This window comes from Adiantum capillus-veneris, chromosome 11, assembly GCF_014529385.1.
Source record: "Adiantum capillus-veneris isolate H3 chromosome 11, ASM1452938v2, whole genome shotgun sequence".
Lineage (NCBI taxonomy): Eukaryota > Viridiplantae > Streptophyta > Polypodiopsida > Polypodiales > Pteridaceae > Adiantum > Adiantum capillus-veneris.
In genome coordinates, this window is record NC_140941.1 from 95,863,156 (window position 1) to 95,890,756 (window position 27,601).

General features: G+C 42.9%; 1 protein-coding gene and 1 pseudogene across 4 annotated transcripts in view; one reads left to right on the forward strand and one right to left on the reverse strand.

Annotated features, from left to right (window-relative positions):
- Positions 1-9,625: 9,625 nt before the first annotated feature.
- LOC147447688 (uncharacterized) lies at positions 9,626-14,503 on the reverse strand (annotated as a pseudogene).
- A 1,347-nt stretch (positions 14,504-15,850) lies between these two features.
- AAE13 (AMP-dependent synthetase and ligase family protein) overlaps positions 15,851-27,601 on the forward strand; it is a 67,396-nt gene continuing 55,645 nt past the window's right edge. For 2 of the 4 annotated variants that reach the window (XM_086523412.1, XM_086523411.1), the window contains exons 1-4: positions 15,854-16,154; positions 16,350-16,562; positions 16,928-17,114; positions 17,196-17,284. In XM_086523412.1, the coding sequence (XP_086379538.1) occupies positions 16,008-16,154; positions 16,350-16,562; positions 16,928-17,114; positions 17,196-17,284 (636 nt within the window). In that variant the 5' untranslated portion in view covers positions 15,854-16,007. Of the gene's footprint in view, positions 16,155-16,349; positions 16,563-16,927; positions 17,115-17,195; positions 17,285-27,601 lie in introns of all 4 variants that reach the window. The other 2 variants (XM_086523413.1, XM_086523410.1) reach the window with 2 other exon arrangements.

The following is a 27,601-nucleotide window of genomic DNA, read 5'->3' on the forward strand; positions in this document are numbered from 1 at the left end:
CCCAATAGAAAATGGCATCCCTCTTGGTCAAGGGCATACATGCGTGCTGCCAATTCTGCTAATTTTTCTATGAATCTTCTGTAGAAGTTGACATGTCCTAGAAAGCTTGCAATTTCATTTGCAACAGTGGGTGGTAGTGCTTCTTGGATTGCTTTGATCTTATATTCTACCATTTCAATCCCTCTCTTTGACACCACATGTCCTAGTAGCATTCCCCTATATGCTCCAAACACGCACTTGTACATATTCAGACAAACCCTCTTTTCTTAACATTGTTCAAACATGAGTCGCAAACATTATAGACGATGATTCATGCTTGAATACACTGTGAAGTCATCAACAAAAATGGTCATGAATTTTTGTAGATATTCTATGAATATGGTCATCATCACTCTCTGGAATGTTGCTGGTGCATTACATAATTTGAATGGCATCACCAAGAAAATGAATGCTCCCCATTCTGTTATGAGTGGTATTTTCTCTCTATATTCCCTAGCCAAGCTGATCTTGTTGTAACCATTGTATCCATCCACAAAGATATACATTTCATACATCGCTACCCAGCTACTTTATCCAGCATTGTATCTGTAAAGGGTAGAGGAAATGGGTCTTTATACTTTGCTCCCCTACCTTTCAATATGAGGATTGAAGCTTCAATCTTGACCCCTCCCATGCTGATTGGTACATCGGAGCTTGAACATGAGCTCGGTGGCAGCCAGAAGGAGAGACAGATTTCCCAATATATTGTGCAAGCACAATATTTTCTCAAGCAGAACAAGCCTACACCTCAAAGGAGAGGGGGGCTCTCAGAATGGTTTTTTCTGTCCAAATTTAGACATTACTTACTGGAAAATTTCTTCGAGTTTTATGGTGATCAACAGGCGCTCTTAAATTTATTCTTGCTATCCAAAAATTTAGACATTACTTACTGGTGTGAGTATTGGGGACTCTATAGAGCATGCCTCTTTCCACCCAACCATGCCCTATATAGGCCCTGCCTTGCTAATAATAGGGACCCCTTGTACCACATGTCCATCATGGCTCTTGACCTGCCCGGTCTTACCCTAGACCTGACATTACGTACCCCTTGAAGAATCATTTTTGTCCTCGAAAATGGACGTGGTGGTAGCTTCATAAGAACACTAATTTTTCCACAATGGAATACTTCATGGATCCATATGTTTGTTTGATCGGAACACGGTTCAATAGGACATCTTGACTATCCACATTGTTGTCCCTTTGCAACCGTTTTGTGTAGCCAACCCATATCAAACATAGCATATAGACTCTATTTAAAACTCACTTGAGTATACTAAATGAGTTATCGCAATGAGAGGTGTTGCAAAGAATACATGTTCTCATTTCTATGAAAATAACATGCTGACGTAGCTCATCAGCAAAGCTTAAGTCCTTGACTTGTTATATTATCACATCAATAAACAACCCCACCATAACTAGTGTTCAAGGTCGAGAACCTAACTTAAACATGAAGAGACTAAACCTAGTCGCAAACATGCTTTACCTTATGGTAAGCAAACTCCAACTAGACCGACACATGCTTTCTAATTAGATTTCTTGGTGCTAACATACGCGCTTTGCATATCCACAGTCTTCCAAAATGAATGGTAAACAGGTATCACAATACCTTACTGCAGCATTGATGAGGAATCAACAATGTTATGAATAACCATCTTGGATAAGTTGAGAGATCCACAAACACCCAAGCCAAGCAATGACCTCTATTGGTGATTGGTAGATTGAAAATTATTCCATATGGATACTGCACGTAGAGTGCAAGATGCTTTATAAGCAACTACTGTCATGAATGTGCATGCCACTCCAAATTAGCCTTTCCTACACTAGGACCCATAACACCTAGTGTCCATGCATTTAGCAAAAATTCAAACCCGCCTATCCATGATCCAACTTGCCAATGCTTATTGTTAACGTTATGCTCACAACTCACAGGGAAAGAACTAAATACTTGTGAAAGCCGTGATAACATATTTTTACCATTATACAATGTGAAAATCTATGAGAACATATTTGGACCATTATAGAATGTGAAAATCGATCACACCTAGGTACCAAATGAAACATGTTCGTTAACAGAACATAGCTTTGCTACATGTATAAATAACCATCCGTTAAAGTTGTTTAACAACATTTGTACCTTAACAAATTTGACTAGGTATTCGACAATTTTTTGCCATTGAAATTGTTCCTGATACGACGTGCTAAAAATGGTTTATAAATGGATTTGACAAGCACCTAGGGACTTTGTCGCGATACATAATTGAGATAGCGGGCGTGTGTGTTAGTCCTAGAGATTCATATTCTCCACATGTGGAGTATGTCTCAAATAAAGATGTCTGAAAAAAGAACATCCTTCAAGTATGAGACATACTTGTGTGTGGAGGTAACTATAAACACTCAGCAACATGAGTGAGAGGGATCCTCATTAACCTTGCTTCACACTATCTAAACCAATTCTCCTTGAGTTCCTAGACCGTGTTGTATCCCATGTGACAGCATGTGCCAAAGAAAACCCTACATATAGGTCCAAAAACTATATAATGCAAAAATATATTTGGGACACTGCAGCCCAAAATTCTTTGCTCTTACATGACCTTTTCATGTCTCTAAAGAGCAAAATGGATGAAAGCATTCAAACGTATTCATCCGACTTGAAAAAGTCAAGCAAAGCATACTAAAAAAGGGAATAAAACCAAATCATATGCATACCTGGAGGTTGAACATAACGATCACTTACCCGTAGTCATGTGCTCTTTGCAAACCTGAAAGATACAACTGGAAAGATGCCTTACCATAAAACCACCCTTAAAGAGGTAATATATTGAACACTAAATGAAGAATTAGTGAACAAGCAGTAGAAACTGGTAACCCTCGGTGTTGCCTTTGCAATCCAAACCCCATGGTTAGCTTCTGCAATATCAACCGCTTGGTTAGACTTTGCATAAAAATTGCTCAACCTAGTAGCCAATGGTGACAAACACACTTTACTGTGATCAAAAGCGTCCCCATGGATGTAGTACCATCTTATTCGCATGCCTTGCATGCATATCAAAAAAATAGATTGATAAGCCCTTTGCTTCAATGACAGTTTCAACCTTGTGAGCTACTGCTATACGTGTCTTGCACGATCACAGCTGCATGGATACATCACACTGCATCGTGGCCAAACTTAAGTTGTGAGCTTATATTCACTTAGTTCCAAATATATGTGCCATTATCCTTGATTTGAAGTCAATGGATAGTACCTTGGTATAGTATAGAAGCCTTGCTTTGCATGAAGGCTAGCAAAGCACTTTGCTTTGCACAGTAGAGAAATCTGTTGCAAATGAAAGGTTAAATTACAAAAAAAGAAAGTATAACTTGAAATGTACTTATCTTGTTACCTCTTTGAGAGCTATTGTCTTTGCTTGAAGTTGGCTTGTAGCTTTGTATACTGAGAAATTTAGAAATGTCGGATGTATCCTACATGCCATCGCGGCTTGGTTCATAGCGACCTCCAAGAGAAAATCAGATAGACTTGGTGCCAAGTTTCCTTGAAGTCCTTATGCTAATAGCATATTCCAAACTTGGGTAACCTCTATGCAATATGCTCGAGATTGAAGCCTTGCTTCGCATAAATATATGAAAAAGATAAGTTATGAGGGGTCCTGTGCTCATAGCGAACATCTCCTCGTGCTGATGAACACACGTCAGTGCAAAAAAAAAAGCAATCTTTCATAAATAAATGACCTTGTTGAATCATGCAGCTTATTAAGAGCGAGGAAATTGCATGATATTTAAAGAGATAAATTGAAACTTAAATTTAACTTACGTACCGAGTTCTATTTAATTGCCCGTGGTGCCAAAAGTTGTAGTGTATCTACGGATGCCAATGTGCTTTCAATATGTTTCATGTACGTATTTTGCCCGCACTCTGGAAAGTTGTAAATGCTTTGTAGTGGCCGTGCACCCAATGCAAATAGATAGGTACAAAGTCATGCTCCTAAAGCCTTGCTTTTCCATAGCGTTGAATAGCTTGTCCATTCCTATACACTATGATGGAGGCACAAGCTTCAAATGTTTTGAAAGCAGAACAACAATTGTCTACGCAAGCCTTGCTCATTGATAGCCTCTTACGGAGTTGTACTCCATAGGCAAAACATGGTCTATGTACCTTGGTCGTATGAAGCCGTGCTCTAATCTTATGACCCATAATTACTGATATACCCATATGACTCAAAGACGAGGCAAAGTTTAAAGAAAAGTGTGCTTGCCGTTCCTCGATCGTGTCGAGTAGGACACCATATTGGAAGCATAAAATTTCGATAAGCAATAACTATCTTAATTTTATGACATGTACTCGATGTCAATTACCCTTAGAAACTCGTCGAATGCAGCATTCTGGCTTCGTAAACGAAAGCAACTAGTCGACCATGCCGAGCATCATTGTCTTACATGCCACAAGCCTTGCCTGTACTTGCATCCCGCATCCCTTGCTTGAACCGGAAGGCCCTGTAGTTATTCAAATACTGGGCGAAATGCCGTGCATATTGCCATAATCTAGATTCCCTTATCGAAGCATCTACATGATTTGCCGCTCATGCCTTGCATGCATTCGAACACCATCATGGAGCAGTTTGCGCATGCCTTATGACCAAGTGGTGGCTTGCTACCGAACTATGTTCAAAAATCAACTTCAGTTCTCTATCGGCTACAATTGGATTGCTTGCACCTGCAATTCTCCTTACCAAAACCATGAGGGATCGATGCTTTCCAAAACACCGAAAAATCCCATATGATGGTGTCTTACACAGTTGTTGAAAACATGTTGCCTTCCTTTACCTATCCTTGGCCGAAGTATCTAGTGACTGTCCAGAGCCAAGCTTAAGGTTCCTACCTTTGCTTAACTAGAGAATTCACCTACACGTCTGTCCTCGGTCCTTACCATGCCGTGCATGATCTTCGAATCGTAAATCGTTGGAATGTCTCTGAGTATTTATGAAGTTCTCTGCAATTACTGAGGTTCGATGCCTTGTAGACCGCCTCATGATTGTGTATGCCCTTCCAAGCCCTTGTATGTCGTACATGGGATTGCTTGCAGTGGGAAAAAGCCCTTAGGGTTGCCCCTAGGGTGGCACCCTTTGGCGCCCAAATCTGGATAAAGTAAAATAAAATAATGCAAGCAACTCTCTACAGCAATGGCGGCCGACATGCGCAAAGCAAGAATGGCTCGCAGCCCTTGCGGTGATGATCATCCCGCGCACCACTTGTGACGAAAAAGCCTCCAGAGGCCGCTGCGAACACAGAGAGAGAGAGAGAGAGAGAGAGAGAGAGAGAGAGAGAGAGAGAGAGAGAGAGAGAGAGATCCATTCGGTGAAGGTCGTCCCCTCCCCGCTTCCTTACTAAACGGCCTTACCCGTGCGGCTCCCACCCGCCCTCGACCCTGCTCGACCCAAGGGGCATGCCCATGCATGCTTCAATCGAGAGTCCACCCTCCACGCCATGACGACTTGACGAGAGAGAGACAAAGAGAGGGAAAGAAGCTATGCAAGCCATGCAACGGTATCTCCTTCCCCTCTCATCCATGACTGCTCTCCCCTGAGCTCTAATACCAGTGTGAGAACTGGGGACTGGAGCATGCCTCTTTCTGCCCAACCGTGCCCTATATAGGCCCTACCTTGCTAACAATAGGGACCCCCATTACCGCTTGTCTCTCTTGGCCCTTGGCCTGCCTGGTCTTACCCTAGGCCTGACATTACCCTTGCTCTTTTATGGACTTTTCTCATTTTGGTTCCAAGCCTTGACCGATTGTTTCATTAGCACTTAAGCAATTTCACTTGTTCTCTTTTTATTTTCTTTAGATTTAAGTGGCCAATTTAAGTTCGAAAATACTTTTAGAAGGTTAGAAATCAATATTCATGACAATGAGATATGTATTCTCCCCAACCATTCATTGATTATGCAAGCCTCTATATTCGGTTGCTTTCATTTTCCAAGACTAATTTTTGCACTACGTATACACTCAAATATTACCAAATTTTCTTTGCTCACCATGAAGATTACAATCAAATTCTTGCCATGTTTTGATTTGTTGGCTTTGAGAAGCCTCTAAATGCAATCCCCAGTATTATGGTTGTCATGAACAATATCAAGTGAGAGTCTTCACCTAGGTTGAAACACATCAATGAGCTGTGGGACTTGGACATTCATTGCACCTAATGTTGTATCAAGAAGACCTTGATTTGAATGATAATATTGTCTCAACCAAGTGTTCCATCTCTCTCTCACTCCCTTTTCAAAACATTCATTACATTTAACGTTATATCAAGCTTTGTCCAATGTCAAAATCTCAATCTCTCTCTCTCTCTCTCTCTCTCTCTCTCTCTCTCTCTCTCTCTCTCTCTCTCTCTTAATGCCATAAATTAGAAATGGTGTTTTGATATGTTTTGTCAAATTATTTTTTATGCAAAGCGGACCAAAAAAAAAGCGAGGGTTGGTCTGACGTACATAAATATACGGAGCTAGAGAGAGAGAGATACAAACAAAGTTAGCTTTGTGTCAAAAGGTGTTCAACCATACTTTCCCATGAGTATGTATCGTTTGTATCCCCCCTCCCCTTCTCTCTCCCCAAAAGTGGAGTGGGATAAAGCGTATGGTAGACCGATTTGGACCAATACTTTGTCAATAAGGCTGTGCGTGCTATTTCACATAGAATTAAAGACTCATGGTAAACATGGCAATGCTCTATGTCAACGATGAATACTTATTGAAGTCATATTGGAAAGTATTACACTTGTTTACCTCACCTTCTATACTTCTATACTATATATGAAGCAGCTTAAAATTTTCAAGGAAGGAGAGACCCTCCATGTGTCACATTCTGCTTCATTACAAAGAGAACTTTTAAAAAAACATTTAATTGAAAATGCAAAAGTAAAGGGTAAGTACTAGATGGTAGAAAATGAAAAGACTTCTAAGGAGTCTTGGCAGTGGAAAGTCAAAAAGACCTTAGTACTCTATCTAAATTTATGATACTTAAGCCTATAGTTTTTGGGAGGCCATTTCACTCTAGCCCTCAATTTTAAGGCTGACCACTAACACTTTCATTTTTGAAACTCATTTGAAGGGTGGCTTTGCTTTACATTTTGAAGGCTATAAAGAATTTTTCTCCATGTGTTGCTCAATGAACCTCCCTTCGGAGGTTTGGATGGACCTTCTATGTAGTAAATTATCTTTGACATTGATCTTGTGTGTGTGTGTGTGTGTGTGAGAGAGAGAGAGAGAGACCCATTCTCTCTATGTGTGTGAATTTAAGAGACCTTAGTACTCTATCTAAATTTATGATACTTAAGCCTATAGTTTTTGGGAGGCCATTTCACTCTAGCCCTCAATTTTAAAGCTGACCACTAACACTTTCATTTTTGAAACTCGTTTGAAGGGTGGCTTTGCTTTACATTTTGAAGGCCATAAATTTTTTTAACCACTTTCATTTTTGAAACTCATTTGAAGGGTGGCTTTGCTTTACATTTTGAAGGCCATAAAGAATTTTTTCTCCATGTGTTGCTCAATGAACCTCCCTTCGGAGGTTTGGGTGGACCTTCTATATCGTAAATTATCTTTGACGTTGATCTTGTGTGTGTGTGTGTGTGTGTGTGTGTGTGTGTGTGAGAGAGAGAGAGAGAGAGAGAGAGAGACCCATTCTCTCTATGTGTGTGAATTTAAGAGACAAAGTCGATGTGCCATTCCCTGAGGTGTTGGCACATTGCACAAAGGCTTTCCACATTTGCATTGCATTAATGAAGTACATTGAGCTCAACAATTTAGCGATATGAGTCCAACATTTTGTTATGGATGTCTTGCATGCACTATGTGTGTGTGTGTGTGTGTGTGTGTGTGTGAGAGAGAGAGAGAGAGAGAGAGAGAGAGAATGTGTAAGTGAGTGAGAGGGAGAGCATCATTCACTACAGCATGTGTGAGTGAGTGAGTGTGTGTGTGTGTCTATAAAAGAGAGAGAGAGAGAGAGAGAGAGAGAGAGAGAGAGAGAGCTCTCACACCAGCACTAGGGAGAGGGGGGGGAGAGAATAAGCATTGGTTTTACAATCAACAATCGACAAAATGCACAATCAAGAATCAAAAGTAAAAAATCGACATCAACATCTATGAAATTGAGCATTGACAAAATTGAGAGTTGACGCAATTTGAAAAGTTCAATCCAAAAAATCCAAGGCAGAAGATGTGCAAGCCCAAGGTAGGAGCAGACCTCAACAAATGGCAAATGTAGATAACGGGAGAAAACTCTGACAATTCTCGGCTATTTTGAAGGTTTTTATGCTAGATTTCTTTGAGCTTTGTCAGTGCTCCCGCCTTTGGGTTGACTTGGAATTCAAAGATGAATCTCAAAATTTGTAAGTGGGATTGCATTAAATCTAGGTTTTCTCGAGCGTTTAAAGGAATATTAAAAGTTTTAATGCAAATCTCAAAAATTTTGTAAGGGGGGTTACACTAAATCGAGTTGAGGCATAGTACTTTCTCTTAAAACCGAAGAAAACTTGCATATGAAAAATTTTAGGGGAAACTTGATTATATTTGAAGGATTTTACACTCAATTTCTCTATACATTGTAGGTTTCCTCACTTTCAAATCTATAATTTAGAGATAAATTTCAAAATCTACAGGTGGGATTACACTAAATTGAGGATTTTTCAAGCATTTGGCTATACCATACCTTTTTCCAAACATTTTAGAGGCAAATCTACTATATTTGAAGGTTTTTGCACTTAACTTCTCTGCACTCTAAACCTTAATTTATTTCTCTAACCTTTGTAGTTTTTTTGTTATTAAAAAAAATGCTCTTAAGAGCTCGATTTGAGTTAACTAAAAAAAATCATACAGACATTGGCATATCCTTTGCACAAAGGTCTCCAACCAATACAACATATGCACAATGTGATCCAAAACATACCCGAACATTTTTGCAAGTACACTATATTTCTATCAAGTTCTTCTTCTCAGCAAGCCGCTTCCCCTTGCTTAACAAAAGCCAATCCGTAATTAGAGATAAATCTCAAAAAAATTAGATAGGATTATACTAAACCTAAGTTTTTTCCTACAATTGTTGTGGGTGTTCTAACATTCAAATCAAATCTTACGAGTGTATGGCCCTTCCTATGGAGAGAGAGAGAGAGAGAGAGAGAGAGAGAGAGAGAGAGAGAGAGCCTTTTCTTGGCACCCAATCCACTCTCTTTCTTTCTTTGCCTTGGTCTCTCCCCCCCCCCTTCCAAGCCCTTTCCTTATGTCACTTGGCAAGGGCCTCCAAGGTGCATTAGATATAGTTGATAAAATTTGTAGGTGGGATGATACTTAGGTTGTTCTTGAGCATTGGGGTACACAATAGATTTTTTCTATTATACAATAGTCCATTATCTGTACTCTTTATAATGGAGTTCGAAAAATTAGAGGAAGGAGAGGACCTCCACGTGTTGTTTTTTGGTTGATTTACATGGCATGTTAGATCAACGCCAAAATCGAGTTGTTGAGTCTGTGTTGGGTCGTCCTCCTTACCATAGACACATTAAAGAGCCTTTGAAAATTGAGTGAATTAGTTTAGATTCTATTTGATTCCATCCTTTTTCAATGACCTGTAATAGTTAAAATTGTACGCTTGACAAACTGTTGTCAGCCTGTGTGTGTGTGTGTGTGTGTGTGTGTGTGAGAGAGAGAGAGAGAGAGAGAGAGAGAGAGAGAGAGAGAGAGAGAGAGAGAGAGAGAGAGAGAGACCACGTAGACTATGCAAATCACCTTTTTTTGACAATGTGCACACTGTAGTAGTCAAAATTGTTATTGTGTGTGTATGTGTGTGTGTGTGTGTGTGTGTGTGTGTGAGAGAGAGAGAGAGAGAGAGAGAGAGAGAGAGAGAGAGAGAGAGAGAGCTCTGCCACTAGCAAGTAGACAAATAAAGAGAAAGAGTGACGTGGGTCATCACGGGACCAAGACCAAAACCTTGATCAGGATAGCTACTAATGATCATGTAGATGCGAACAATGGACAAGAGCTGTCCATTGGTGGGGAGTGCTTGGTAGTGGAAGATGGGTCCTCAAGGCAATAGGTGTGCATGGGTTTCCTTGAGCAACTAAGAGTTTAGTCTGGTAGCAAGAGAATAAAGAGCTAATGGCTTACGTGGGAGCAGTTGTAGCCACAACTCGGACAGACTCTGTGTGTGTGTGTGTGTGTGTGTGTGAGAGAGAGAGAGAGAGAGAGAGAGAACATAATTTTAAACAGCATAGGAACAAAGCAAAAAAGGACATTGGTGTGTGTGTGTGTGTGTGTGTGTGTGAGAGAGAGAGAGAGAGAGAGAGAGAGAGAGAGAGAGAGAGAGAGAGAGAGAGAGCATTGTTATCTTCCTAGAGTGATTCCAAGGACTACAGTTTCAATGTGTGTGTGTGTGAGAGAGAAAGAGAGAGAGAGAGAGATTCAATGACCAGGCTTTTCTTGGCCGCAGCAGGGCGCGGGTCACATACTATGGGTGGTTACAGACTGCCCTTGAGTGCCCAGCGCCTGCCCAAACATTGAGCAGCTTTTTAAAAACTTGTCCACCCAATATTGGGCACTGGTGTTTACAGACACAAGTTTGGGCGCTGAAACTTATATAATAAAAAATATCAATCTGTTATGCGCAAAAGCAAAACCAAGCATTTTTTTCACGCATCAGCTACATCAGCTATCAACAGAAAGTTATCACTACGTGTAGCCACAAATTCGCTATCAGCTCTAACAGCAAGACATACGACTGCGTTAAAAAGTGCTCCGCCAGTATGACAAGACTGTTGTTGCAAAACAAGATTACGCTTTGAAGACTAGAACGAATCAAAACACCAGCAAACCATAGAGACTAAACCATGCACAACACAAAATCGTACATTCGACCTACAAGACAAATTGATTGTTCATTCACGACCACCAAGACAACCACTGCAAGACCTACAAGACATTGATTTGTACTTAACGACCTGCAAAATAAAAATTGTACAGTCGACTCATCGAAATGATTCTCGAATGCATTAACAACAAATCATGAGTGGAGACATAACCTTGCAAAACAGCACTGCACGGATTTTGTACTTGATGACCTGCAACAGAACTGCGTTAACAACAGCATTATCCAGCAAGTACATAAAAATTGTACATTCAACTCATCAGAACAATTCTCGAATGCATTAACAACAAAACATGAGTGAAGACAAATCTCGAAAGCATTAACAACAATTCATGAGCAAGTACTCTCCAATACAAATCAAGCCTCGACTCTCCGATACATAAAAGATAGTTGAGCTACTCGCTCTCAAAACTCTCGTCAGCAGAATCATTGTCTCCAAAAACCACAACAACATTTCTTCGCTCTCTCTCCTTAAACATCACTCTAGCAATGTTATCTCGCCTATGTGCCCCACTAACAACAACATCGGAAGAAACATCGCCTCCATTTTGTGCCCTCTCTACTGCTTGTGAAGAGTCAGAGTCCATCAAGCAAGAGACTTCTGCAAGAGCGTCATTTAATCCGCTACGAACTATTGTATCCAAGCTTGTGGCATCCAATTGAGCTTGGGCCCGTTGTAGCTCACCCTGGGCTTCTCGAATCCACCCTTCATTCAATGAATCTGCGTGAATAATACACATGTTATGGAGGACCAAGCATGTTCGGATCATCTTCGGCACATTCTGCAAAAGCATGTCACAACGCTTTAGAAGGATTTTGAACCGAGCTTTGAGCATTCCAAAAGCGCGCTCCACAGGCATTCTCGAACTGGATTGGATGTAGTTCCAAAAGTACCGCTCTGAAGATAAGCCGTCTTTACTACCTTTGAAAGGTGGAAGCATCCAGAATCTTGATGGATACGCACAATCCCCCAAGAGACAATAATTGCCTAGGCAACCTGCTTCACATTTTTGACCTAGATGACTCCGTTGAAATACATTCCAATCATGCATGGACCCTGCCCACCCTATGTCGTAATCCCAAACAACGCAATTTGCGGCCACTGTCATTTGCAAGATAATTGAGTGGAATCCCTTTCTATTGAAATAGTCCTCATGATTGGCTCGAGGTGCAATGATTGGCACATGGCTACCATCTACTGCACCTATCACAAAAGGAATACCGTGGATTGCCTTAAATTAATCCTTGGCAAGGCTTTGCATCCTGTCAGTCGAAGGCCACTTGACAAAAAGATCATGTTGTGGAGATTGAGTACATGTCTGCAATAATTTGGAGACTCGCCCCTGAAGCCAAACGATGTAAAGCTACACATACTCGTTTCTCAACAGTGATTGCCTTGCGACAATTTGTGTCAGAGCGGCGCATCTTTGGAGCTAACCATGCTGTCAAGAAATTGAAGGTGTCTCTGCTTACTCGAAGTCTGGTCTTGAACATCTTGTCGGAGTAGCTACCATTCAAGCAGTGCTCCATGAATGTGTGTGGCCGGGGATATGCCCAACATGCTCTATTCTCATGCCTTCTCCTCCCTGTGCGCGCTGCTCTGCCTAGGATTACTCGACCAATGAAACAAGTAAGAACATGAACTTGGTACATGTAGTCAACCATGCCAGCATCGTCATATTCTACAAGCTCTAGAGCTGCGATTGCACCAATAATTAATGCAAAGAAGCAAGCAAGAACCACCAGCTCATCCTCCATAGCCTGTGACAGAAGTATATATCACTTTTTGAACTCAACCAAAAGAAGACATTGATACATATGGTTATTTGGATGAATGAACAACAAATAGAGACAACAAAGCACGAGACATAGAAGAAAAACCAAAAAAATATGTCACATGTCACAGCATTAAATATCAAAATACATAATTGCGTCTTTTTTAGCAAAAATAGGGGCTGTTAGTGAGAATGAGGATTTGCAAAAATGGAGAAGCGTACTGCATTTGGGCCTTCTTTGCTGCCAAGCTAATCCCGACGTGAGACCAGTTATGAGAGAAATGCATCAGGCCCTTAAGGGTTGTGTTATCTTGCCACTGAAGCATTCCTGGACTTTGTATCCAGCGCCATCTGCGAGGACAGACACAGAAGTGGATACAACAACATTACAGCTTGAACTTCTAGAGTTTTTCAGCCTACCTCACTCATCCCTTTTGCTGAGTGTGCATCTGTAATATACCACAATTAACAGGTAGCCACACAAGTAATTAACAGGTAGCCACACAATTCGAGTTTTAATGGCAGCAGAGAGTTGCTTAACATGTGAATTGGGGAACTCTTTTCCATAAGCTTTATGAGAGACAACAAAGCTCGAGAGATAGAAGAAAAACCAAAATAAAATGTCACATGTCACAACATTAAATATCAAAATACATAATTGTGCAAAGCATCGCTACAAAGGGATCATTTCATCAATCTTTTTTGAAATTTTTCAATACATCCAAGAATCCAACAAATGCATTATTGAGAGATGCTAAAAGTTTAAGCTTCTCAGCCTGCTCGGCCTTGCGAGCTGCTTCTGATTCCTTTTGTTGAGCTGCCATGATCTTGGCGGTATTTGCCATATCAACAAGGGAGTCCTCTATTTTTTTGTCCTTTCGTTGTCGCTGGTCTCGAGTAGGGCCTAATACTCTTTCTTTTGCAGCTGATGATGCACCTTCTCCTACGTCCTCTGTTGCTTGTGCCTGCGAGGGACTCACTGAATCTTGTTGGTCAATGTTGTTGGAGTCGCCAAGTGCGGAAGCATGAGACTCGCTGACTACATTCGCTCTGTTATGCATGTACTCATCCACTATATTGTACCAATCACAGGTTATCCTACGATCATTACCCGATATAGAATTGTGAGCTTTGTCTTTCTTATACGCATCATAAACGCGTCCCCATTTTTTCCTGCAAGCTTGGCCATCTTTGTCACATTCTGGAAAAAGCGAAGCAAGTTGTGTCGCAACCTTTGACCAAAGATCTACACCCTGTTTGGGAGGTTTCCCAAAGTCATCGTGCATAGTGCCACGAATGTGAATGAGTTGCACAACCCAAGCATCCTTCCAGCCTCTCTCCCCTTCTTGTCTTTGCTGCCCTCATCTGGACTAGCCATGCTGGCTTGATTCTTCTTTCTTCCTTTGCCTCCACGGCTTGTAGTGTTCATCACTGGTACCACTTCGCTTGTTACTGCTTGAATCCTTCGCTTGGCCGGCAATTTGGGTAGCCTACCTTCGTCCCCATTTATGCCCTTGCTGGTATCTCCCTCCATTGTTATTGTTGTTGTATCAGCCTGCGGAGGTGAAGGAAAAGGACTCCGTTTTGCGATGTGTTGAGTCGCTGGTCGTATGGGTGGATGAAATGGCCTGAAGCCAAATGGAGATCCTCCAAAAGGGGAGATGGGAAAGCTACCTTGACCAAGTGAAGGAGAGTATGGGCTTTGAGAATACTGGGACAGTAGAGGAGTGAACTCACAATCCTGACTCGCTTGGGAGTAACTAGGACTTTGTGAATCCATTTCCTAAGAAAACAATATAAGATCAATAGGGACTAAACTCAAATCAAGACCATCAAGAAAGAAAGGGACATAGCAACACCATCATCATTATTCTGGCAAAAGTAAAAGCACTACTACTTGCAATAAATTTAAAATGTATGCAATACCTAGAGGAAGGAAAGCACTAAGGAAAGGCAAATGCTAAAGACAACATATGTGAGAAAAACATAAGCAGTAACTCCATAGCACTCTCTTAAAAAGGTTGTGAAAAGACTCTTGGCTTTCCAATGTCTCTAATCTTTTCATTGACTATACCATTCAACTTTCGCCTAAGGTTAAAAGTCATCAATTCTTCCAATTCATGCGTTTTTCCTTCTTTTTCCAAAAATGTGGAGACGTACTCGAAAAAATCTATCTATCTGTCTCTGAAAAGCTCTCAGAAAATAAAACCTTCTATCTATTTGTATCCTATTGGCTCTTCAAAGATAAGATCTATCTATCTATTATATCCTACTGGCTCTTGAAAGATAAGATCTATCTACCTATCTATCTCCTAATGGCTCTTGAAATAAAAATATCTACCAATTTCTCCTAAGATGTCATTGGGGATTATTCCCTGCACTTTGAGAACATTAAAACGCAAAGAATTCACAGAAAAGGAACTAGAACAAGAAAAATGGAGCACAATGATGATGCAGCGACATCATTCCCTTTTATATGGCATTTGCCCCTTGACTTTCCGAGTACCACAAACTCTCAGCCTTTCATAATCTTCACATTCACATTCTATAACCTTCACAAACACATTCAATTTCCCATGTTTAGACTAGTGAAAAGTTATTCATATTTCTGAAATTGTGGCACCTCACATCAGCATAGAAAAACTACTTCTACTTAAGCAACCTTATTAAACCAAGCCAGCTTATTTTAACTAAAGCAGGAGTCAAATGCACAAAATAAACTTGAAATACCTGGACTGTCAAGGCTGCAGAGATGAAGAGCCAGCAATGGTGAGAGGCGAAGGCTCCCTCAGTACTTCTTGCAGGCTGCAAAACAATGCGCTCTCACCTCCTTTTAAATGATGTGCAGGCTGCAGAAAACCGCGAACGCGATAAGCGGGAAAGGGATGCTTGCAAATGATTGGTGCTCATCATGCGTGCCCATCCTTGGACAGCTGTGGCTGGCTGCCCGATTTCGTTCGAAGTATGGGCATGCGCTGGCAGATGACTCAGCTCATGCGCGCGATGTCCAGCTCTCGGTGTGTAAGGGCTTCTTCGACGGCGTGCAATGCTATTGGTCCAGCGTTTAAAAAACGGGTTGTCCACCTGCAGTGTGTAAGCAGCCTATATTTATTCAAGAATCCAGTCTCTTGAGTCTTCTCTGAGGCTCGCGCTCTCTCTCTCTCTCTCTCTCTCTCTCTCTCTCTCACACACACACACACACACACACACACACACACACACACACACAGTGACCTTGCAGAGTAGCGCTTGCATGTTCAGCGTGCAGGTATTGAGGACGAATCATGGACGTAATCAGGGCAACGGTACAACTAGGTCTGAAAGCTCATAGCAGCATAGCCGTCTCTGCCGAGGGACAATCGCATACGTACCTGCAGGTGCTACAGTCCGCATTGGATATCTCCTCTGAGCTCAAGACAATCCTATCTCGTGTAAGAATTTACCTTAATCTTGGCTTAGCATGTGTGTGCGTTTTAAAGTGTTTTGCATTCAGATAGGCAACTTGGTGGAATTTTGCACATCTCTGCACGCATGTGTGTGTTTGCAATTATATTTGATGCAGAAAAATTGCGTTCTGACTTGATGATTTACACGTCAAACCAAACTTCTCAATGACGTGTTTTCAGCATCAGCCCGCAAATATTTCTGCGGTGAGCAATGGCCCCTCAAGGAGCACTCTTGGAGCTCATGTGGAAGCCCCGCCACGTGTAGGAATAATCGCCAAGCCCAGTGCAGAATTTGTAGCAGGGCTTTGGGCAACATGGCTTTGTCGAGGAATTGCAGTTCCATTGGCATTGAGCTATCCGGAAGCCGAACTCCTGCATGTGCTCACTGATGCGGTAATTTTTATCATCTTTTGCTTACCACTTAGATAAGTCAGAATCAGAGAGGGTGATTATCAAGGAACCTTTTGAAGAAACTATACTTGATTATTGGTTTTTTTTCCATAGGCTGAATTTTTCTTATCTTTGGCCATAGGCATTGCTTACTGTGCAAGAAGAAGACGAAGAACAGAAAATATTACCTTTGAAATGGTTTTGTTTCTGTGTACTGTGTGCTTGTGCGTGTGCATGTGTGGATGAGAGAGTTGACGGTTCTTGTAATTAGTGAGAATAGAATAAAACCAAAGATCAGGTCTCTTGGAGAGTGTTTGAGTTTGTGTATGACAATTTGCTTAAGTAACTGCTATGTTGGTTATGAGCAGGATATTTCGGTTGTTCTTGGAACATCAGACTATGAATCACAGCTTAAACAAGCCTCTCACAAAGCCTCATCTACCTTTTTCTTACTGCCTCAAGTGAAGGCTATCGATAATTTGAAGCTGGCCAACATGGATGAATTATCATCCCTTCATGTTTTGGATCAAGCAAGGAGCTTGGCGATCACAGAAGGTTCTCAAATTTCTCAATCTCAGCGCACTTCATGAATATTGATGTAAGTGTTATATGATTAATCATTCAATTGCTTCTCAGGGACGACTCCCGGATTGATCGTTTACACGAGTGGTACCACTGGAAAACCTAAGGGAGTCGTCCATACACACTCTGGGATGAACGCTCAGGTATTTTTTGATTTGATAAGATAAATGCTCATTAAGTCTCAGGTTTTTTGGAGAATATGCAAGCGATAATATCCAGATTGATTAGAACTGCCCAGAAATTCTTGTGATATAATGGCATGCATCCTTTTTTTCAAACAAGGAACAAAGAGGTGCTAACATCATCTGAAATCGTTATTAAATATGTGGTGCTTTTGTAACCTTTTCAACATAATGCGGCATAGTAGGGTAGCCCATGGTATGACCAAATTTGTAGAAATGGATGGGTAGTATGTAAAGGTTAATTTTGTCCATTGAGAGCCTTGATTGAGGAGAGAAGGGAAAGCAAGAGGAGGGGGGAAGAAGTGAAAATTTTGGGAGAGGGTGTCGTGCGCAAAGGCTTACATTAAGTGAAGCAGCGATGGGGCTCAAAGGTGATGTGGGCACTTGAGTGGAAGTAGAGGAGGGACTTGTGGGTGGGTGAAAGAGAGAGCATGTGGGTAAAAGGAGTTTTTTTTTTCTAAATGTTGGAGATCTGTCATCACCAAATGGTGGCATCCTAGGCTGCATAGCATGGTTGTATGGCCACATTGGCCTTGCATATACATTTCGGCCCATTTTTCGGTTTATGGCCCTATGTTGGTCCATTTGTCCCATTTTTGGTTCTTTCCGTATTTTACGGGTCTTTAGGCCGCTGTCTAGTATGCAGGTAGCACTCCTCGTTTCCATTTATCCCGTTGTATGAACATTCTCCAGTTATCCAGTTAATGCTCTTGGGTCATTCTTATGTTTCTCCGCTCTCAGTGTGTGTCTCACCATCCTCGCCTCATTCCTTCATGGTATCAGAGCACGGAGGTTCTAAAGACGCTTAGAGATCAACGCCGTAGCTTCTATGCGAGATCTTTGCGGAACAAGTTCTTCTCATGTATATCTAGGCAAGCTTTTCTTGTGTTTTATTCTTGCTGTCTGCACGCAAACATCCTATTTTTTCTTTGTAACTTAGCTGCATTTTAACTCAGGCATTGGAGCTTTGGCCCTCTTCAACCCATGGCGGCTATTTCTCCTGCACTTTCTTGAGCCTGTAGAAGAGCTTCAATGGCCGCAGGCTTGGATTTTTTTCAACAAGCGACCTTCCAAGGCTCGTTCAGCCCGTTTGGACTTGCCCTCCCTTGCCTTTCAAGCTACAGTAGTCAGCTGCTCTTTGCTGTGCTACTTGCAAGCGACAAGAACTAGGATTCTTAAGGAGGCTTGTGTTTTTGTAGCCCTTTGCTAGCGAGTTCAGCCTTTTTCCCAACCGCTCCTTCCTTACCTTCTGCATTCTGGCAGTCCATGGTGCATTCAGCCCCCCATAACGGCGTGCCTTGTTAGTGGCATTTATTTTGTAGCATCTGTTCAGCAGCTTTGCTGCGATTTCCAGAGGGTCAGCTCTCTTCATCCAAGCGTCCTCTAGGGGCGGCTCTGCGTGTCCTCTCGTGTTGCGTGTTTAACTCAGGCAGTGAAGCTTCGGCCCTTCTCAGCTCAACCCCATAGCGACGGCGTGTGTCCTTCATGGAGGTAATGTCACGTGCACATCTAACCCTATATGCATGTGGACAAGCTACTTCAAGTCCAGGGTTCAGGTCAGCTTAGGAAGTGTTCTGGCACCTTTGTGAGCCCGTGCGCAGGCCATGCATGTCCAGGCACTTAGAGTAGTTGCATATCCTCTGGTTGCACACAACATGGTCATCAACATGACAATCAATACCCATCACGAGCATTTTACAGTGCAGAGAACCCATTTTCTCTATTTATCCATTTTTTACTTATTTAATAAGTGACTTTGTTGGGAAATTGTTATGTCCCGCTCACAGGAGAGGGGATCTAGCCCAGATGCCGTCAGGATGGGCGTCCAGTGTCCGGGCGGACGTAGTGTGAACACGGCCAGTGTGGCCGGCCATTATTATAAAAGAGAGGCCAAGGCCTCATTTGCAGTTATCGACCTCCACTGGCAGAGTGCCAGTGGTTAGCCCGCGAGGTCACCTCGAGGAGGTGAGGCCGGGTGGTATGGGACGCTCGGTCTTATAGGTGCACGCCTACGTCTTTGGACGGTGGCCCCAGCACAGGGGAGTTGCCGGATGGTGGCTATGGTCGGGTGGTTCGTCCGACGTGTATCTGTAGGTGGTCCGTGTGGCCGGGAGATCCTATCTCCTCGTTCGTTTCATGGTATGAGAGCCGGCTTGGTTGCACGAAGGATCTTGTGCACACCTACGTGCTGGTTCGAGTCGGATAACCACTATTTCACGCAAGTTTTAATGAAATAACAGTTTTTCTTCTCATGAGCATGCTTGCAGGTGAAGTTTTATGTGTTTTTCGCAGATTTTTTATAAAATTCAGTGATCTAGCAGGTGCAAAGGCTGAAAATCAGAGGATTTTTGTTAACTTTGCTGATTTTTGATGAAAACGGTCACTTATTCATTAATCTACTGATTTTGGACTGAAAATTCAGCATATTGTTTTTTTTAATCTCTCTCTCTGTAACCTTCTCTCTGTGCGAAGCACACAGAGAGAGAGAGAGAGAGAGAGAGAGAGAGAGAGAGAGAGAGAGAGAGAGAGAGAGAGACCTCTCTGTGTGCTTATTTGGATTTGCAGGAAACAATTGAGGAAAGCGCAGGCAACAATAGGAGAGAACGTTTGAATTCTTACGCTGCAGAAGAGGAGAGAGAGTCTTTGCACAAGAAGAGAGAGAAGGCCAGCGTGGCCTTTCTTGCGGGCCTTGCACAAACCGGCACACGCCCAAATGCTTCTCTTCCTCCTCCCACGCGTCAACTGTTGGCGTTCGATTTCTATCTCTCCACGCGTTCGCTAGCTGGGTGTTGAATTTTTTTTCTAACGCTTTATGGTGGGTTGCGTTCTTCATTTATTAAGTGACCCTTTTGTTTTAACATGGCCAGGACCTTTTTTAAGGTACAGTTTGAACCCTGCAATTTATTAAAACTCACTTACAGAGACTGAGTTTTCATGCAGAGAAACTCATTTTTTGAGCTCTACTTCTCTCTATTGCTCCTCCCTCTCAACTGCTCGCGCTTCCGCCATCACCTGCTCGCCTTCAGACGCTCACGCTGACGCGTGAAGCTCCTCGAACTTCACTTTTTCGCGATCGGAAAGTGCTGAAAAGGCCCGGTTTTGTGTGAAAATTCTTGTTTTTTACGCACTTCGCCATGGATTCCTCCAGCTCAGATGTGCAGCGTGACGACGTGCCAGGTAACATCCAAATCCAAATTCCATTCACGCATGCTCTCTACACATGGATTACAAGTACTTTCCAGAGTTCTAGACTTTCTACTCTCGAAAATATGGCTCAGTCGACGATTGCGCGTATTTTCGAGGGGGAAACCCATCTCCAGCAATTGCGGATGCAGATTGCTGCTTTTGGGCGTTCGCAGGGTGGTCCAATCGCCACAATTCCGCACAAAAATACCAATTTCTGAGGTAAAGAGAAGGAATGTACGGAACTGGCTGCAAATAACTGGCTGCACCAGTGGACCACATACTTTGATCTCCATGGGGAGCATGATGAACGGAGGATTCAGACGATTCCTCTCTATCTGCGCAGTAAGGCGCTTACCTGGTGGTGTGACATGACAGAGAAGCCTACGACGTGGCCTGACTTTTGTGTGAAATTCAAGAGGGATTTCGCCAAAATGGACCTTTGAAAGCCTATGCCAAACTGCAGAGTCTTTCGATGAAAACTCTGTCTTTTGACAAATATACGACAGCTTTCAAAGAGGCGCTCACCTTCTGCAAGGTGGATTCTACGCACGCCGTGCACATGCACTTTCTGGGGTTACATGAAGATTACCGTTGGGCCTTGATCAAGGACAAAGCCCCGACTGATATCGAGGATGCAGTGGCAAAGGCCAGGACGTTCCATTTGATAAATGGAGCGAATTATGAGAAGAAAAGAACTGCAGACCATCAATCCGGTGAGGGTGCTTCGAGGAAGCGACCCCGATTCCAGCATAAGTCCAAATCACCGCCGAGATGTTCTCAGGAGAAGAAGAAAGCTAGGAATGCTTCAGTTGCTGATGCAGTGAAGAAGAGGGCTTGCTTCGGATGTGGCTAGACGGGTCACCAAATCAAGGATTGCCCTAAGAAGAAAAAGACGCAGAAACCGCAAGGCCGTCCTTCGGTTCAAATCCACGAGATCTCAGGTAACTCTGATGTTGTTCAAGTTGAAATCCATCATTTAGCGCACAGTTCATGCACTAATTGTACTTTTAGCACCAAAGTGTTTGATAAGCACGATCTTGTCCGTTTTCCCGGGAGGATCAATGGTCACGACGTGACCGTACTCCTTGATAATGGAAGCTCACACAATTTTGCATCCACAAAATTGGTGCAGAAACTGAACCTGCGGACGCAGGACAGTGACCATGAGTATCGCGTGAAGATGGCTTGTGGCGTGGATACGGATGTATGGAATCGGATGGTTCCAAACTTGTCGCTCGAGCTAGCTGATTTCAAAGAGAACCCGGATTTCCACATCATGCGCTTGGACGGAGCAGATGTTATTTTAGGGATTCCATGGTTTTATGATAAACAAGACTCATTGTATATAGACTATATACATCACTCTCTTGTTTTCGTTAAGCAAAACATGCCTCATGTATCTGTGTCGCTTTGTAATCAGAAGTCTGTAAATAATGGTTTTGCAATACCAGTTGTTACTGCTTTGGAAATGTTTAAAGAAATAAAGTCTTCTGATGTTGACTTTTATCAATGTGTACCATCTGTTTGGTTTGATTCATTAGTGCTTGGTACTTCTGTCATTGAATTTCGTAAAATGTTTCATATTCTTCTGTTGAACTTGGGGATTCCGACGAATCCAATCTTATCCGAGAAATCATGAGTGATTTCAAAGATGTTTTTCCTGATGATCTACCTCTTGGCTTGCCGTCTTCGAGAGGAGTAGATCATGGCATAGAGTTGGTGGCTGGTAGTTAGCCCTTCTCAAAGCAACGTAAAATCGAGGAGGAAAGATTCAGCGACAACTGAAGGATTATCTCGACAGGGGTTTTGTTTGGCCTAGCAAATCCCCGTGGGGAGTGCTAGTGTTACTTTCTCGAAAGAAGGATAACACTATGCGCTTCTGCGTAGATTACAAGGGGTTGAATAAACTCTGTCAAGAACAAGTATCCGCTTCTGCGCATGGACGATCTGATAGATCGGCGCCATGGAGCGTTGTATTTTACGAAGATAGACCTGCGATCAGGCTATCATCAGATACGGATTAAACTGGAAGATATTCCTAAGATAGGCTTCCATACGCATTATGGTCACTACGAGTTTTTGGTCGTGCCTTTTGGTTTGACCAATGCTCCCGCTACGTTTCAACAGATGATGAATGATCTACTGAGACCATTTTTAGGCAACTTCGTTGTTGTATTTCTCGATGATATCTTGATCTACAGCCGAAGTTTGTCTGAGCACCTAGTGCATATACGCGCTGTTCTCGAAGTACTGAGAACTGAAAAGCTTTACGCTAAGGCTTCGAAGTGTGAATTCTTTAAAAAAGAGCTTCTGTACTTGGGTCACATCATTACTCGCGATGGAATTCACGTTGACCCTGAAAAGTTAGATAAAGTGCGAAATTGGCCCATTCTGAAGAATGTGCACCAAGTAAAGTCCTTTTTAGGCTTTACTGGATTCTTTCGCAAGTTTATCAAGGATTACTCTAAAGTTGCTGCTTTGCTTACGCAACTTTTAAAAGGAGGGGTGAAAGGGCCGAAGACTTCGGGTCCTCATCGTAAAGGTAATCCCCCTGTTGTCTGGAATGAGCGTCTCGACGAGAGCTTTTGGACACTAAAGCACTTGGTGACTACTGCGCCAATATTGCACATTGTGGATCCTAGCAAACCGTTTGTGGTTGAAACGGATGCTAGTGATTATGCTATTGGTGCGGCATTATATCAGGATGGACGTCCTGTCGCGTTTGAAAGTAAGAAGCTTTCTGACACTAAGATGCGTTATCCAACGTATGAGAAGGAGCTTTACGCCGTAGTCCACGCCCTGAGGAAATAGGGGCACTACTTGTATGCCTCTACGTTTGTTGCATGGACAGATCATCACTCCTTGCGCTACATCTGTGATCAGGGTGATCTTAGAGGCCGGAAGGCCAGATGGGTTGAGCCTATGCAAGAGTTTGACTTTGAGAACCGTTATAGGAAAGGATCCAGCAATCGAGTTGCCGATGCGCTCAGTAGGATTCCTGAGGTCAATGCCTTGTCTATGGCTGAAATCTCGACGGATTTCTCTCTCTCTCCGAGGGCTATGTCGTTCCGATGGCCATTTTGGCAAGATATGGAACGAGGTCGAAGTGGGGCATGACTCGCATACAGGCTTGGGTGGTCCGGAGACTCAAGTGAGTCGTGTTGGAGAGACGAGACAACGACAATATTCCATTAGAGGTGGACTATTGTTCAGAAATGGTAAAGTCTGCGTGTCGGAAATCGATGAGATTCGACAAAGGATTTTGTGCGAATGCCACGATGTTCCTAGCGCTGGGCACCCAGGCATCCAAAGAACTTTGGCTTTGGTCAAGCGATATTTCTAGAGAGCTAGAGAGATGCGCTCTTACTTAGAGAGCTATGTGAAGAGATGCGCTCAGTGTCGGGTCAATAAGGCAGAGCGCCTTACGAAAGTTGGCCTGCTACATCCATTGGGAATCCCAGATGCCAAGTGGCAGAGTATTTCCATGGACTTTATCGTTGGTTTGCCAAATACTAGTCGAGGCAATGACGCTATTTGGGTTGTGGTCGATAGACTCACAAAAATGGCGAAGTTTATACCAACGAAGTCGACAGTAAAAAGCCATGAGTTGGCGGTTTTATTTGTCGATCAGCTTAATAAGCTGTATGGTCTCCCAGAAGATATCGTCAGTGATCGTGATACTAAGTTCACTCGCCGATTTTGGCGAGATGTCTTTGCTCACCTTCAGACGAAGTTGAGTATGTCGTCTTCTGACCATCCTGAGTCCGACGGACAAACTGAGAGGATGAATCAGACGTTAGAGGACATGTTGAGAGCCTATGTCTCTCATAGGCAATCTGACTGGGAAAGGTATCTTCCACAGTTAGAGTTTGCCTATAATAGTAGCAAGCATTCTTCTATTGGATTTAGCCCGTTCATGCTGATGTATGGATTTGAGCCTAAATCCCCAATTGCTATTGGCTTAGAGAAAGTCAAGGAAGGCAAAGCTCGTGATTTCTTGTATGACATGCAGGAAATGCTCGAATTGGCCAAGGATAGCATAAGAACGGCTCGTGATCGAGTCACTACTTATGCTAATCAAAAGAGGTCTCCAAGGACTCTAGATGTGGAACAACGGGTTTATCTGAAGATACCCAAGGATTCCAAGACTATGCGAACAGGGAAGCATCATAAGCTTTCAGCTAGATATTGTGGTCCGTTCTTGATCACAAAGAAAATTGGCCAAGTTGCCTATAAACTGGCTCTTCCTTCGGATGTTAGTGTACATCCAATGTTTCATGTCAGCCGCCTTAAAGCGAAATTGGGCGAAGCCGACGTTGTGGTGCCTATCGAGGAAAATGTGTGGCAAGATATGCAAACTGAGTATATTCCTCGAGAACCAGAAGCAGTTTTGGATCATCGTACCTGTCATTCGCGCCAAAAGGCTTATGACGAGTACTTAATTAAATGGAAGGGTCAATCTGAAAGGTTTGCCATTTGGGAACCTATTAGAGCTTTGAAGGCTCAGTATCCCCACTTCATTGATGAGGACATCAATGGTTCTTAAGGGGGGAAGTATGTTATGTCCCGCTCAGAGGAGAGGGGATCTAGCCCAGATGTTGTCGGGATGGGCGTCCAGTGTCCGGGCGGACATAGTGTGAACACGGCCAGTGTGGCCGGCCATTATTATAAAAGGGAGGCCAAGGCCTCATTTGCAGTTATCGATCTCCACTGGCAGAGTGCCAGTGGTTAGCCCGCGAGGCTAGGAGTGCGCGAGGTCACCTCGAGGAGGTGAGGCCGGGTGGTATGGGACGCTCGGTCTCACAGGTGCACGCCTACGTCCTTGGATGCTGGCCCTAGCACAGGGGAGCTGTCGGATGGTGGCTATGGTCGGGTGGTTCGTCCGACGTGTAACCGTAGGCTGTCCGTGTGGCCGGGAGATCCTATCTCCTCGTTCGTCTCAGAAACTGGGTAGGGCAATTTTGTTAAGTTACTATATAAAAAACCTAGCGCTAGCACTTTCTAGCAGAAGAGGCAATAGAAGTTCCACCAACTTACAGTGCACCTTCTCAGCAAGACCGGCAGGAGGCCTAGCGTTTCCGGCCAACAGTAGAGCAGTTAGCGTTTTTGGCTACAGTTTCAGCCTAGTGCTCTCAGCAGTACCAAATCAGCTCTGGCGTTAGCAGATAGTAGATCAAGACCAACGTTTTTGCTACAGTTCCTCTTGTGTTTTGTTGGCCCATTTTGAAGAATGTACGCCAAGTAATTTTTTTTCGCAAATTTATCAAAGATTATTCCTAAGTCGCTGCTCCGCTTACGTAAACTTTGGAAGGAGGGGTGAAAGGACCGAAGACTTCGGGACCTCACCGTAAGGGTAATCCCCCTGTAGTCTGGAATGAGCGTCTTGATGAGAGCTTTAAGACTCTAAAGCACTTGGTGACTATTGTACTAATATTGCATATTGTGGATCCTAGCAATCCATTTGTAGTTGAAACGGATGCTAGTGATTATACGATTGGTGCTGCACTATATCAAGATGGACGTCCTTTTGCGTTTTATAGTAAGATTCTTTCAGACGTTGAAATGCGTTATCCAACGTATGAAAAAGAGCTTTATTCCGTGGTCCACGCTTTGAGGAAGTGGTGGCATTATTTGTATGGCTCTACCTTGGTTGCATGGACGGATCGTTACTCCTTGCGCTATATGTGTGATCAGGGTGATCTCAGAGGTCGGAAGGCTAGATGGGTTGAACTTATGCAAGAGTTTGACTTTGAGATTCGCTACAAAAAAGAATCCAGCAATCGAATTGCTGATGCACTCTGCCAGATTCCTGAGGTGAATGCTTTGTCTATGGCTGAAATCTTTATTTCTCTCTCTTTGAGGGCTATGTCGTTTTGATAGCCACTTTGGCAAGATATGGAACGAGGTCGAAGTAGGGCGTGACTCGCCAGGTTTGGGTGATCTAGAGACCCAAGTGACTTGTGCTGGAGATAAGAGAGCGACAATATGAGGTGGAGTATTGTTTAGATGGAAAAGTTTGTGTGTCGGAAATCGATGAGGTTCGGTAAAAGATTTTGTTTGAATGCCATGATGTTCCTATAGGGGTGGGCACCCAGGCATCCAAAGAACTTTATCATTGGCCAAATGATATTGCTATTGGGCCAAGGATGTGCTCTTACATAGAGAGCTATGTGAAGAGATGTACTCAATGCCAGGTCAATAAGGTAGAACGCCTTAGAAAAGCTTGCATGTTACAAATATAGGAAATCCCTGATGCCAAGGGGCAGAGTATTTCTACTGATTTTATTGTTGGTTTGCCAAATACTAGCCGTGGCAACGATGCCATTTTGGTTGTGGTCGATTGACTCACAAAAATGGCAAAGTTTATACCAATGACGGTAAAAACCCATGAGTTTGCGGTTTTATTTGTCGATAAGCTTTATAAGCTATATGGTTTGCCAGAGGATATCATCAATGATCGAGATACCAAATTCACTGGGCGATTTTGGCGAGATGTGTTTGCTCACGTTTGGACGAAGTTGAGTATGTCGTCCTCTGATCGTCCCAAGTCCGACGGACAACTGAAAGGATTAGTCAGACATTGATAGACATGTTGAGGGCTTATGTCTCTCCTGGGAGAGGTACCTTCCACAATTAGAGTTTGCCCACAATAGTGGTAAGCATTGTGCTACTTGATTTAGCCCATTCATGTTGATGTATGGATTTGAGCCTAAATCCCCTATTGCTATTGGTTTAGAGAAAGTCAAAGATTGCCAAGCTCGTATGATATGCAAGAAATGCTCGAATTGGCTAAGGATAGTATAAAGACAACTCGTGATCAAGGTTATCACTTATGCTAATCAAAGAGATCTCCAAGGACTCTAAATGTGGGACAATGGGTCTATGTGAAGATACTCAAGGATCATAAGACCATGCGATCTCGAAAACATTATAAGCTTTTGGCTAGATATTGTGGTCCATTTTTGATCACAAAGAAAATTGTCTTAGTTGCCTATAAATTGGCTCTTCCTTTAGATATTAGTGTACATCCAGTATTTCATGTCAGCTGCCTTAAAGAAAAATTAGGTGAAGCCGACACTGTTGTGCCTATTG